A 14,549-nucleotide genomic window follows, 5' to 3' on the forward strand; every position below is an offset into this window, starting at 1 on the left:
TATACATGCTAAATTCCGTACCATTAACTAGAGTGGAAACACATTAAATCATATTATATTTTTACCATCATTCATCACTCATCTTCAGAACCACTTTATCCAGGTCAGGATCACAGGGGATCTGGGATCTGTGCCGGGACCAGTGGACATGAGGTGGGAGATTTCACCCCAGATGGGACACCAGCCCATCTCAGGACACCATGGATGCACAGGATTCAGTCACACTTTGGAGCAATTTAGCATGGCCAATCCACCTACCTGCATGTTTTTGGCCTTTGGGAGAAAACCTGGAGAACCTGGAAGAAACCTACAAGAGCACAGGGAGAACATGTGAAGTGCTACACAGACAATAATCTGAGATCAGGATTGAACCCGGAACCCTGAAGCCGTGAGGCGGCAATCCTCCCCATTGTGCCACTGTACCGCCCTATTTAAAAAAAAAAAATAAAAAAACGATTTTCTCAAAATCATTCTGCTATATTTAAAACCAAAAGTTTCAGTTACTAGATACCTGCATTCATGAAATTTCAACTCATGTTCATTCATAAACCGAATAAGAACAATATTACAGAGGAATTTCTCAAAATGATAGAACATTGTATTTTCTTGATTAACCAATAAAGGAATAATATTCCAACAAACTTTTCAGTTTGCCCTCAGTTTGCTCTATGAATATTAAAAAAAGCTTAAGATTTTCATGGAAAATGTCATATCTGAATAATGAATTATAACAGTCCTGAATATGGAATACTTTTGCATTCACTACTGGCCTTGCTTCGCTGATGTATCATTCATTCCCCACTTCTTTAGCCAATTTTTTTTTGGATAAAAAGTCATTTCTGCTTTGTGCATTATATTGTTTGCTTTCTACAGTTAAAGACCGAACAGATCTCCTCACTACCCTTGAATAGCAGACCATACATACCATATAATCTGAAAGAATAGCATACATACAATTCTATCAGATTATAGTACCATATAATAGTACTATAATCTGAAAGAAAACAACAACAAAAAACAACAACAAAAAATACAGGAGACAAGTGCTTTTTACCATATACCATAAATAGCACAAAAAAACTACAGAAATTTTCCAAAAACAGCCTACTTGCTGCATATTGTTACACTTCCTTTAAATTATAGGCCACTTACTAATTGTTTTGGTTCAAACTCCCAATGGCAATTAACAATTATATAGTTTAGAGTAATTTGCATTAATGCCATGCCTGGAGCAAAACATTGTTTAACAAACTGGTTCCATGAATATGACAATGAGTTCAGTGTATGTCAGTGGCCTCCCTAGTCGCTAGATCTGAATGCAAAAGTGCACCTTTGGGACGTGCTAGAACAGCAGATTCACAGCATGAATGTGCAGCTGACAAATCTGCAGCAATTATGTGATGCAATGGTATCAACATGGATCAGAATCTCCAATGAATATTTCCAACACCTTGTGGAATCCATGCCACGAAGGACTGAGGCTGTTTTGAGAGCAACAGGGGGGTTCTACAGTATTACAGTATTAGTATTAGTGTGTTGTTCCTAACACATACTAATGTGGCTGGTGAGTTTCAATCACAGCTTATATAGAATATCATAAGTAGCCGTATATACATAAATGTAGCAGTGTGTGCATAATATACATAAAAGTACATATGAACAAATGACAGTCTTGAGTAAATTAGCAGCTACAGTCTAGTCAAGTCAAGTGGGTTTTTATTATCATTCCTCTATATAGCTTGTATACATTGGAACAAAATGTCATTTCATCAGTTGTTTCTTCAAAATTGTTGTTTCATCAGGACCATGGTGCAACACATAACAGTATGCCAGACTACATAAAGTGCAAATACACAACAGTGTGAGATGAATGCAAGACAAAGCATACACAGAACAGGACAATAAATATACAGGAGATTAAATACACAGAACATGGGCTGTAAACGGTAAACTATTTGTTAGTGTATCAGCAATAAGTGTAGCATTCCATGAAGTGTCTGATGCAGCTTTGTAAAGTGCAGTGTACAGTGGTGTTGTGTCCTGCTGGGTTAGGTGTTAGACTAGCCCAGGTGAGCATTGGGAGGCAGCAGGGTGTTGAGTTATCTGACTGCCTCAGGGAAGAAACTGCTGTGGAGGCTGCTGGTGGTGGCACAGATGCTCCTGCACCTTGTGCTAGATGGCAAGAGGATGAAGAGTCCATGCGACTTTAAATTTTATTACAGTAGTGGAAATCACTCCTCACTATTATCAAAGTTATATTTATTATTAAATTCTTTGACTGGACACATGAATTTAAGTGGGATTACACCAAATCTCAGCATCTCAAAAGGCCTATAATATCAACTGAAGTCTAATGACAATTTTAATAAAATGTGTCAATGATAAGTGCCCAATATATTATTGTACATATATACATACAGTATTTACGCATATTGTACACATTTAAATAGAAAGGCTCATTTTATTTTAAAAGGTTATCGGTTTAAACAATCTGTTTTGAATAGAATATGTTAATAAAAGTGTATGCTGAGGGGGTCCATGGCATTTTCTTTTACAGCTAAAGGACCTCTGGGGGTAAAAAACTGTGAGAACCCCTGGACTAGAACTATTATGAAATCGCATATACAAAATTATTATGTGTCTGTCCCTCTTTGGAAGTGACCCTACGATATCTGCGTGCTTTAAAAACACGAACATAACATATTTTGACAATTAAAACGGGACATTTTGAGGAACTGTTTGAGAATTTACTGCGTAACTACAGCGCAATGTACGTCTGCGCAATGTACGCGCCCCTCTCCCCCCTCCATCCCGCTAAGTGTGTTGTGCTCTGTGTTGCTAAGGCAGGGACGCGGTGCTGCACGCGCCTCGCCCTTTGTCACACGTTAAACCTATTGTCCAATCGCCGCAGGCCGCTGTAAACTTGAGCGAATCAGATGGCCCGTTGTTGGAATGCGGACGGGCTTGCTGTCATGGCAACCATCAAGCCGAGCGTGTTGTGAGAAATGTGTACAAGTTGAATACGGGTTGCTCGTAAGTAGCTAACTAACATTTTAAAACACGTATATTCTGTTTTCTGGTATCTTTTTTTTTTTTTTTTTTTTAAAAAAAAAAAACGTGATACAAAATAAAACTTTTTGTTTGAGAAATATTAACATTATTAACAAGCTCGAGGTGCTGATAGAAATGTCTTGGGTAAAGAGTAAGCGGCTAAATTGATCTTAGCTAGCAAGCTTGTTACACTTTACTCAACAATGTCTCTATTTGTTTTCTTAGTGTTTCTAGTTTTCTTATCTATCTATCTATCTATCTATCTATCTATCTATTATTTATTTATTTATTTACAATGGATAACTATCTAGAACTCCTAGAGCTGTCTTTATTAGTTGCTCGATAAATACAGGAATATATCATTAACCATGGCCTGTCTGTCTGCATCTCCAACAACAGGTCCAGAACAGGTGATTTCATGATGCTGACCTCTAAAATTCAAGCTTCCCACTCAGCTTTGCAAAGCTTGCCTCTGAACATGCCAGAAAGAGTCAAGACTAAAGTAGTAGCACCAAGAAATCCCAAGCTGGTTAAACGGGAGGACAAAGTCAGAAAGGTGAGCAACTATGTGGGATTCTCCAGTGACATGAGTATTAACAGAGCTAAATTATGCCACCCATACATCTAATCTTAACCTTAGTAACCATGAAATCAGTTGACTCTTTCAGGTTTTTTTTTTTTTTAACAAAAGCTACAGTTTTTTTTTAATTAAAAAAGGAGCAGACAGGTTTAATAAAGAGATAAAAAGAGATAAATATGTGCCCATGTACACACATTGCAGTTGATCGTACTTTATTTTCTCTTGCGTTTAAGATGAATGTATAGCTTTTATTATTTTCTCTTGCCTTTGAAATATTGAAAGTTGGAACACAATGGGCCTCATTTATCAATACGAACAGATTTTTTTTTTTTTTTTGGTAAATCGTTTGTACAAGCATTTACAAGAAATTTGGTATTCATGAAAAACCTATAAATTTGGAAAAAACATTTGTATCCTACTCCTGCTCCTGGCTGTGTATAAATAAGAAGACTAACTAATGTAAACTTTGACTTGATTGATTTCAAGTCAATATAATTTGCATGGATTACTGCACTTTTATATATGGAATATACTATTGAGTTTAAACTGCTTAATTTTTATTATGTTTACAGCATTTAGCAGATGCCCTTATCCAGAGTGACTTACAGAAGTGCTTTGGAGTCTTTATCAAAAACACATCTGCCTTCTAGATCACTAGGACAGGGACTGAGTAACATTGAGAACATTTTGAGAAAACCAGTCGCTTTATGTTATTGGCATTAATTAAGGAATAATATAAAACAATAAAGAAATTGAGCCAACACAGACCCATAAAAATAAATTTAAGACAAATAATACTAATCATTCAATTATGACAAAGAAATGTCACTGTGTAAACGGAGGACGGGCCGTCAGTCTGCGCATAGCCATAAACCATAAACAAATGGCTCAGCTGACAGAAGATTTAGTGCTCACTTATTATTATCAATATAATATAATATTAAATATTTTTATTGGCATAGCGAGTCAAAATAATTCCCAATTCTTGTATAGCCTTTACCCTCATCGTTCATTTTGTGCTCCCAGCTGTCTGTGCACTTGAGCCTTTATGGAGTTTTGTGGGAATCATTACATGCAAATGAGCTGCTTTGCACGTTATGGGTGATTAATATACGCACCCGAGAACGAAGAAAATCAGTCTTTCTGAAACTTCTGTAAATCTGGTGGAAAAATATTTTGGTTTGGCTTGGCATACACAAACCTTTACACACAACTTTACTAAAAGATTGATAAACGAGGCCCAATATTTGGAACACACATACTGTATAACTAACTGTTTCTTTAAAAAAAAAAGTAAACCATATTTCCGTTTTATTATTCATTCATGTCTGAAATGAACAATGTTTAATTGTTGCAGCAAATATTCCACTTTTAGCGTTGCAGACTAATATGTACACTCTGCAGTAATCCAACAATGTACCCTGCATGTGTATGTGTATGCTTTGAAGACCTGGATAATATTAACATTATGTAGTATTATTGACTGATGTTACTGCGCAGCTAATGTTTTCCCTGATGCGCTTACAGTAGGTACTGTTCGAAATGATACCACCATGAATGAGTGTATTCAGTGTTCATGAAGGAACTCATTGTGGCTTATGTCATTATAGCTGTCTCCATCTGTATATGCACGTGAAATGTCTCAGACTACAGAGGAGAGATTAACTAACACGTATAAGATGTACCCGCCTCGCATCCTGGAGCTTTTGGACATGACTGAGACCACACACCACAAGGTAACGCACTAGTAAAACCAGACTAGTAAACAAACCGCATTAACTAGTCTAATGTCTTCCTGTTGTGAGACTTGGTTCTAATTGTACCATTATTCTTACAAATGGACAGAAAGCTTTTTGCTGTACTGGATGTTTTGAATGAGATATTGACTGGTCGGGGTATTTATTCAGGACAAATGTATGCAGGTTGCATGCATACATCGTACCACTGAGTACAACTCTCTTTTTCTAGTCTTTTTTTTTCCCTCACTTAGTATGTAAAATGATGTCAAATAAGTCATATTAAGGAGAATGCTGTGGGGAAATGGAGGTCTTAGATAAAATGACCTTCTGATGTTCATATTTCAATGCTGAGAGGCTTTCTGTTTTGTTTCCAGTTTTCTGCTGTAGATGTGGACCAGCCTTTTTTCCAGCCTTACCCGTCTGAGATTGTGTTTCAGAACTACCTGCCCTCTGAGATGTATGAAGTGCCGCTGGTGTTACGCAATAATGACAAGGTGACTTCAGCAAGGGCTCAGCTCTCTATGTGTCTGCATATAAATGCACTGTACACTATTGTGTGTATGCCCAGTGGGTCCACTCCAATAAACCAATAAACATTGTTAGGATATCTGTTTAAAAGAGTTTAACAGGTATAACATAAAATGCATTTAAAATACCAGGACTTTATAATTCATAATTTCTTCTAAAACCTTGGGAAAAGTTATTAGCAGGTGAGATTTATTGTTCTACTGAAAGCCACTATCCCACCTGAACGTCAGCACCAGAAAAACCCAGTGTAGTCAGATCCATAAGTATTTGCACAGTGACTCAATTTTTGTAATTTTGCCTTTGTACACCACCACAGCGGATTTGCAATGAAGCAATCAAGATGTGACTGAAGCGTAGACTTTCAGCTTTAATTCAAGGGGTTTAAAAATATTGCATTAACTGTTTAGGAATTACAGCCATTTTTTACAGAGTCCCTCCATTTTCACAGGCTCAAAAGTAATTAGACAATTGACTGATAAGCAGTTTCATGGCAAGGTGTGGCCTTTTTCCTCGTTATTTCATGACAAAAGGTCTGGAGTTCCTTTGAATTCCAAGTGTTGAATTTGCATTTGGTAGCTGTTCATGGGAACTCTGGCGATGCGGTGTGGTGGTGTACAGAGGCAAAATTACAAAAATTGTATCCAAATACTTATGGACCTGACTGTATGTTGATCTGCACTCGTATATGTACATGTCGGTACACTCTGATTTACCCCAAACCGACTTCACTCAGTTACAAAAGAAAGAGATTATTTGAAGCATTAATGTAATAAACCTGGAAGAACTCTGGACTCTTTTTACCTTTCAAACTAAAAAATAAAAAGCCTCACATAGAAAGATATGAAACAGAATTACTCCACAGTGCACCTATAGTTTAGAGAAAACAAGAACATACAGTATATGCTGAATGATCAGTCAGGGACATTAAGTAGTGCAGTGCAGTGGGCTCTCTTCTCATCATGTAACTAAACCAATTACAGCTCAAGCTGCAGTGGCTGTACTTATGCCTTTATTGGAATTTTTGCACATTTAACTGCAAATAAGGCTTAATAGTATATGTGTAGTGCCAGTGGGCTGTTCATCATTTTAACAGTGTGGCATCGTCCCAGAACAGTTGTGAATACTGAAATTTTTTCTTTTTACAATAAACGTGTATTGAATATTTTCACACCTGAACCACACAGGACAGCAAACTTGTGATAATAAGACAGCCAAGCAAGTCATTACATTTTCCATTCTATTTATACATTTAACAGACAGCAAATACATCCAATACAATTTAAAAAATATACCTGGACAGTCCAAGCTTAAGGTCTAACAATGGCTCACTGGTAGTGTTAGCAGTCATGTGGTTTCAACTGATAACCTTCTGATCACTACATCAGAACCTCTGCCCTTCCAGATAATCTGGTTCAACTCATGAGTCTGGCTTGTTAGAACAAGAAACAATGTAAACTGTACAGGTCTTAAGGACTGGCCCTGAAAAAGCCACATGAATGATATAATTTTAGCAACATTCTCAAATGGCATTTGCATAGCACAAGTACACATTTGGTCATATCTAAGGCTCATGGCTTGATGTGGGTTCTCCTATTTCTTGCAGATCCCTCGCCTGGTGAAGGTGGTTGAAGATGACTCCCTTTATTTCAAAGTGGTGAGCCCAGTAGATGTATGCAACAAAGTGGCCCCGGGCATGGCATCCACTTTTACAGTTCTGTTCACCCCACAGGAGAACAAGGTACACTTTACTCGAGCTTACATTTCCAGGTGACTGTGTGAACATGTAATAACACCACATTGAAATTAAGGAAAGAGGAAGCCTGGTTTTAAAAAATCCTTGTAGGAAGGCGGCACAAATATGTGCTAATAATACGCTACTGCTTTTGTTGCTTGCTAAATAAATTCACTGCTCAATTTTGTGTATCCAGATATCACAGTGGAACTCAAGACCATAGTAAAATTAAAGAAACTGAATTTGATTGTATTTCAGTATACATGTCCAGTTAAAGCGGGTAATTGTCATGAGACCTGATACAGAAGGAACTTCTTGGTGTCTTGGTGATTCTGCCTGTTTGCAGAGAATGATCAATACCAATTGTTGCTTGATGGCTCAACATTTTTTATTATGGCTTAAAGTCCAAGTTTGTTTAAGGGGTTCATGCATTGCAATGCAATAAAAGGATGGGGCCTATGAGACATTGTTTCTTCTAACACCCACTCTCTTCCCATTAGCTGCCTTTCTGCAGTCTGATATATAGGTGACTAATCTGCTTTTCCATGGCGGCACATTAATAATGATTGTAGCATGGTCCCACTCCAGAGTGAGTCGTCCTGGAGTGAGACACTGCAATCCAATCACTGCTCACTTTCTAACAGGAAACATCCTGGGGTCATATTGATGACTTATGGTTTGTGGCGCTCAATGTTATCAGAAAGAGCCAGTGTCTATAATGTTATTTTATTTCATACAGTGCAAGAACACATGGAAACTAATAGGATTTAGTTTTGACTTACTTGGAATATGACTCAGGTGGCACGTGACTTGGGTGGAATATGACTTGGTTGGAATGTGACTGAGTTGGCATGTGACTTGGTTGGAATGAAAATGATTAATTTTTTCTGAGGCCATGCCCACGGATGACACTAAGGCAATGTCCCACAGTAGAGTCTATTGTTCTTTTATTCATTCATTCTTCTTCAGTAACCACTTTATCCTGGTCAGGGTCGTGGTTGGTCCTGAGCCTATCCCGGGAACATTGGACACCTTGGACTGGACGCCTTGAATGGGACGCCAGTCCATCCCATTATGGCATATAGATCTACAGATTACAGTAGTCTTCACAGAGCCTTGTCTTGAACAAAGTTGTGCAGTATATGCAATACATGTGCAATTTTGTAGCCTCAATAGAAAGACTAAACTTTGTGGTATAAATGATGTTAGAGAAAATTGTATATAGCTGCACTGTGTTTTTATCCTGCTCATCTTATTAACACATTGCTGTAAATCAAGCTTATGTAATTTACAGGTATTTTGCTGTCATCTTATATAACAAACTCATGTAGCTTAGCTTTCCACTTCCACATATGGTCTTTTTGATAGGACTATGTCCACCGGATAATCTGTATGACTGAGAGGGAGAAGTTTGAGGTGCCCATCCGGGCAATAGGGCCACGCGCCATCCTGGACTTTCCAGATGAGCTGCACTTTTCTCTGTGTCCTGTCAAGTGTTTATCTCAGAAAACCCTCCTGGTACGAAATATTGGAAAAGGCGAGGCCAAATTTCAGCTCAGCACACAGAAGTAAGCACACACTATAGTTAAGTGAAACAAGTGTTGCTCAATGCATTTTATTTGCATATATGAATGTGTTTATTTACTGAGGATATATTTTCTTCTTCCCATAGCCCATTTTCTGTAGAACCTTCAGTAGGGACCCTTAGTGTTGGAGAGAGCATGCAGGTGACTGTTGATTTTCTACCCAGAACTACAGGAGACCACAGCCAACAACTACTTCTCCACTACCACACAGGTTCAGTATTTACACCTGTACTGTGTGCCATTATAGTGCATATAACTCCACAGTCACACAGGTATGGCTTATGGGTAGTTTAATATATCAACAGATATGGCTAAGAATTATATTCTTGACAAACACATAATCAGTTAAACAATTGATTATATGAATTATTAAACAAAAAATTCAAATAACATGAATTGATTTTTACAAAGTAATTTAGAAATATGCACCTCCATTATTAAAGTTCTATTGTGGAACAATGTAACCTTATCAAATGAAGTAGGACTGAACTAATTTATCTGTTTTTGATTGGCACCATGGAATTACAGAGGTAGTTCTCTCCACCCTACCCCTGTGGCTAATGTGGTAAAACACATTGAATCACTTCTGTAGCCAGGTGGAGAAAAACACAGCATTGGCGCTATAAGGCTTTTTCCTGTTATTTGATTTGTTATTGTGATAATGCTTGGTACACGTTGTTTTTGATGGACTGCTTAATGAAAAGAAAAGCTATTCAAAGAGAACATTTCCTTGTTGTGTTTCTTTCTGATGTTTTCTTTCACAGTAATGTTAGCAATTCTGAGATGCTGGTTGTATGCATTAAAATATGACCTTTATAAATGGCACTTTGGGGTTTAAATGTTGATAAGATTTAGCTGATGGTGCAAGAGCTCGAGGCACAATGCACTGCTTATGATCCAAATGATGATTCTTCTTTAATAAGAATAAGGAATTTTATCTGTGTGTGTGTGTGTGTTTGTGCATGTATTTGCAAAACATGGATGGGTGTGTGTGTGTGTGTGTGTGTGAGTATTTGTGTATGAACATTCTCTGCTGAATGTGGCTGAGCTGTCTCAGTGCATTAGAGCACAGGTCTTCTGAAGGCTAAAGCTATTAACATTTTATAATACACACATTTCTAAAACCACCACATTGAGTCCATTAAGGGAGTATCATTTTTAATTTAGCACCTTACGAGATCTCCTGATTTTATCTGTCCACTGAATTTAGATGTAACACAGTTGTGATCTGCTTTATAGCACAGTTGTGATCTATCACAGTAATGTTAAAAATTCTGAGATGCCAGTTTACCTGGTTTACCTGTCCTTTTGACCCACTGCCAGAAGGACAGGTAAACAGGTTGGAGTAGTTGTGTCTACTTTAATCACTTTTGTTTGCTCTTTTATAGTCTACACAAGAGCAATAAATAAAGATTAAAAAAAGTCAATTTTTAAGGGTCTGCTTGATTGGTTTAGTAATTGCATTGCTTGTAAACAGTATTGCATAAGAGCACACCATAGTATCAAGGACAAACTAGCTAGTATAAATTACTAAACTCCATAATCATCTAATGCCATATTTGGATTCCACATCTTAACAACTGTGCAATGAGCTTAAAGAGTATGACTTTGCAGTCTTTCTGGAAGCTATGTCTTCTAAATTGTTATTTTATAGTTGTTATAGAGACTGTCTGTGCTCTGACTAGCATGGCCAGGGATGAGACAATTGATCCATCGTATATTTCTAGATACTGCTTTATTGTTCATATGCTTGCTTGGTGCAGTGAAATACGTATGAGAAACAGAGATGCACCATGTCTCTTGATGCACCATTGCTCTTCTTACCAGCACCAGTGAGTCTGGACTGTGTCTTTTCTTACAGTGAGAGCTCTTTCACATTGACTTCTTAAGGGAAACTTCAGCACCCCTCCCTCATCCTCTTACCACCTCCCCAAATGTATAATATGTTTTTCCAAATTGATGCTATAAATAAAGGAATGCATATTTCCAAGTTTGCTATGACAAATAGTTTCTTGTATCCAAAGTAACATGCATATCTCATTCTGTGAATTTTTTCGATTATGAATTAGGTCTGGGGCATAACTGACAGCTCCTTTGCCATTAACGCTGTACACAAGGTAGTGAAATCTCATTACAGTGTTTGGGGACGAGATGGCCAAGGGAGCTACAGGCGCCTCAATAGTGGATAAATGTCAAGACTTAGACAGGGATAACTAATGAAGGAAAACAGCTGCATACTCACAAATAAAAAAACCTTTTGTGAGTGTTCACATATTAAACCAAAAAGAAACAAACAAATACATGGATCACAGGGCTGCCACCATAATGCCGTCCTCTCTATTGCTTAGCAAGCAGGATGATCACTACCACATACTTATTAAAGGTCTTCATATTATTCTTGAGGTGGTGCACTGTTCAAAATCAACCAAACTGCACCAAATGTTTGTTGGTACATACTGAATGTGTTATAATAGTGAGGTAAGCAATATATAATTGTATTTCCTTTCTCTTACTCAGCTCTGCCTACTCGGATATCTTACACAGTCTTTGGGATGATTGGCGCTAAATTTTTGCTAGCTAGCTATATTTTTGTGGTTAAATTCTGCATGGGCCATTTAAACAGATTCACAGTTGAAAATAGTAACTAGGCTAGTTTCTTAGTCAGAATAGTAGATCACTATAGAATATGTAGTGTTACTGGTAGAACATTGGTGCACAAATAAATAATTAAATATACCTTTCTGTGTAGAGAATGTTTTAATATCAACTTTTACAAATACCAACTCCATTTTTTCCCTTACCCATCTCCAAAAGTGGAACTGTTTTCACATTTATTTACTACATGGTCAAAAGTTTGTGGGTACCTGACCATCACACCCATATATGGGCCTTCCCGAATAGTTGCCACAAAGTTGGAAGCACACAGTTATATAGGATGTCTGAGTGCTGTTGCATTATAAGTTCTCCTCAGTGGAACTAAGGGGCCCAAATATGTTCCAGCATGACAATACTCCTGTGCACAAAATGAGGTTAATTATAACAGCAAAGAGGGAATAAATCTGAAATGGAATGTTCAAAAAGCAACTATGGGTTTGATGGTCAGGTGTTCACAAACCTTTGGCCATATAGTGTATTTGGAGATGGTGCTGGATTGCCTTGTATTTGTTAGAAGTTACTGTGCAATCACTGCTTTGCTTCTCACTGATTTTTTTTTTTTAAAACAACCTCACACTGCTTGATAGTCACTTTTGTACAACTTGTCTCATTCCATTCAAACATATAAGAACAATAAAAGTAAATAGTAGATAACACATATTTGGATACATTTTTCAGTTATGATTAAATCCATGCAAAAGACAAGCAGTGTAGGTCAGCAAAACTGTTTCATTCATTCATCATCAAAACGTGAGCGCTTTACTGGTTAAGGCTACGGTGGATCCCAAGCCTATTCCAGGAACACTGGTGATGAGGCAGGAACACACCCTGGACGGTATGCCTGTCCATTGCAGGGCATCATGCACCATGTCCGCACAAGGATAGGAATGTCTGACAGTTTTGACCTTGCTGGTAAATTTAGCTGGTCCCCATGAGCAAAACTTTGTCTTTTCTTAAAGATAAATTAAAGAGCCAGAGGTTTCCTTCTGCTTACTGAGGTTAAGGTTAGTGTTAGGTTTAGGTGTTGTCATTGAATTAATTAGCTACATTAATAATTATGTCAGTGGAAGGTCCTCACAAAGTTAGTATGACAAATGTTTTTATGTGTGTGTGCTGTCTGCTATTTGCCTATGTCAGCTCTGTGCTGACAGGGTCACTAGTGTTAAGTCTCATTTGTCACGACGACACGTTTTTCTATGTCTTTTTTCCCAAAGCGTCATCCTCTATCTTAGCACTTGAACATCACTACAAATAAATTTGCTTGGAGCAAAACAGATGTGCCAGCTCCTTTTGTTCCTGCTCTGTTAAAATGTGGTCCATCTAGATGTTGGCAGACATGCTGCAATAAGAGCAATACAGAACATATCATACTACCGTGATCCTCACTAAGCTGCACTCACTCACAAAAGTAAAGCAGTGGCAGAGAAAGAACCCAAGAATTAGTGGCAAAAGAGATTAGAACAAAAATGTTAAGTTTCTTCCTCTTTGAGGATCTGTGATTTTTTAGCAGACAAATAATGTGGTTGCTATTTGCTGTGATTAGTTGATCACTGAAACAAATTTTGTCTCTGAAAGAAATTACAATAACAGCTGTGTAAATGTGATAATTAGGTGCTCGGTATCCTGCATTCAAAACAACTTTCTAGTGTTGTTTGGACAGTTATTATCAAAGAGCGGGAAAAACAAGCACATGAGGGTGAGGTTACATTGCAATTGATACCAAACCATCCCCAGTGGGTGTCAAGTGATCATCTTCCAGGCCTCTGGTGACCTCCCTGTTTGCGTCTAGGCCCCTGTAGAATAGAGCCATGAGAAAGAACCATGGTGATTTCTTATTGATTTCATAATGAGAAAAATAGATGTGTTCCCTGTAGAATGCATGCAACAATCATATAAATGCAATCATTTGTGGAACAGCAGAAAAAGGTGTGCTGTATTTTTTCTGCAGAGCTCATCATTTGTCTGTATGTTGGAAAAGAATTTGGACAGTGTACAAATACTGTTTAGAATCACTGTGGGGTTCTCAGTTTACAGTAAATCAGAAAAGTGCACTTGCAGTTTTTTGTGCTTCTGAGTGTCAGTCTATTAAGTGCTAGAATGCTTGACTTCTGCTGAAGGATACAGTTTACCTAACTGAGGAAAAATGAAAAGATAATAATAATAAAAAAAACGTAACCAATTACACTATGTACACTACATTAGCTCTTTGAGGGTCTTCAAGGAGACATTTTTAGTGCCCATTTCTGACGAAACCTTTGATCTGTTATGTCAGTACAAACTGAAACCATACCCTGTGTTTTTTTATTTGAATACTCTCCAGTTTGTGTGCTCGGCTGTGAGTGTGTTTTCAGTCATTGTTTTGTTAGGTCAGGATATCTGGTCGAGCATGAAGCTGCTGCTTTGAATGTAGCCAAATGAACAAAAATCAGTCAAAATACTGGAATAATTTACATACTCTGCTCCTGACTTGGGTCCTTGTTTTGAATCGCACTTTTTTATGTTGTTGGTTGCTGTGGAGTCATGTGACTGCATGACCCTGGAGACCACTTGTTTAAATAGATAATTAAGTGCCAACTCAGCAGTCCAACAGTGCCACCTTGGTGTCTATTCAGAAGTGATTATAAACTGTACTTGTCCTCAGCTTAATCTTTTGTCCTTTCAAAGCATTTGATTGTAAT

General features: G+C 37.6%; 1 protein-coding gene across 1 annotated transcript in view; it reads left to right on the top strand.

Annotated features, from left to right (window-relative positions):
* Nucleotides 1-2,962: 2,962 nt before the first annotated feature.
* The window catches only part of hydin (HYDIN axonemal central pair apparatus protein), a 94,020-nt gene continuing 82,433 nt past the window's right edge, over nt 2,963-14,549 (top strand). Inside the window, exons 1-7 of the mRNA XM_053235091.1 lie at nt 2,963-3,033; nt 3,451-3,607; nt 5,242-5,367; nt 5,745-5,864; nt 7,502-7,636; nt 8,999-9,198; nt 9,303-9,427. Coding sequence (XP_053091066.1) covers nt 3,470-3,607; nt 5,242-5,367; nt 5,745-5,864; nt 7,502-7,636; nt 8,999-9,198; nt 9,303-9,427 — 844 coding nt within the window. The 5' untranslated portion in view covers nt 2,963-3,033; nt 3,451-3,469. The remainder of the gene's footprint in view (nt 3,034-3,450; nt 3,608-5,241; nt 5,368-5,744; nt 5,865-7,501; nt 7,637-8,998; nt 9,199-9,302; nt 9,428-14,549) is intronic.

This window comes from Pangasianodon hypophthalmus, chromosome 6 (genome assembly GCF_027358585.1).
Source record: "Pangasianodon hypophthalmus isolate fPanHyp1 chromosome 6, fPanHyp1.pri, whole genome shotgun sequence".
Taxonomy (NCBI): Eukaryota; Metazoa; Chordata; class Actinopteri; order Siluriformes; family Pangasiidae; genus Pangasianodon; species Pangasianodon hypophthalmus.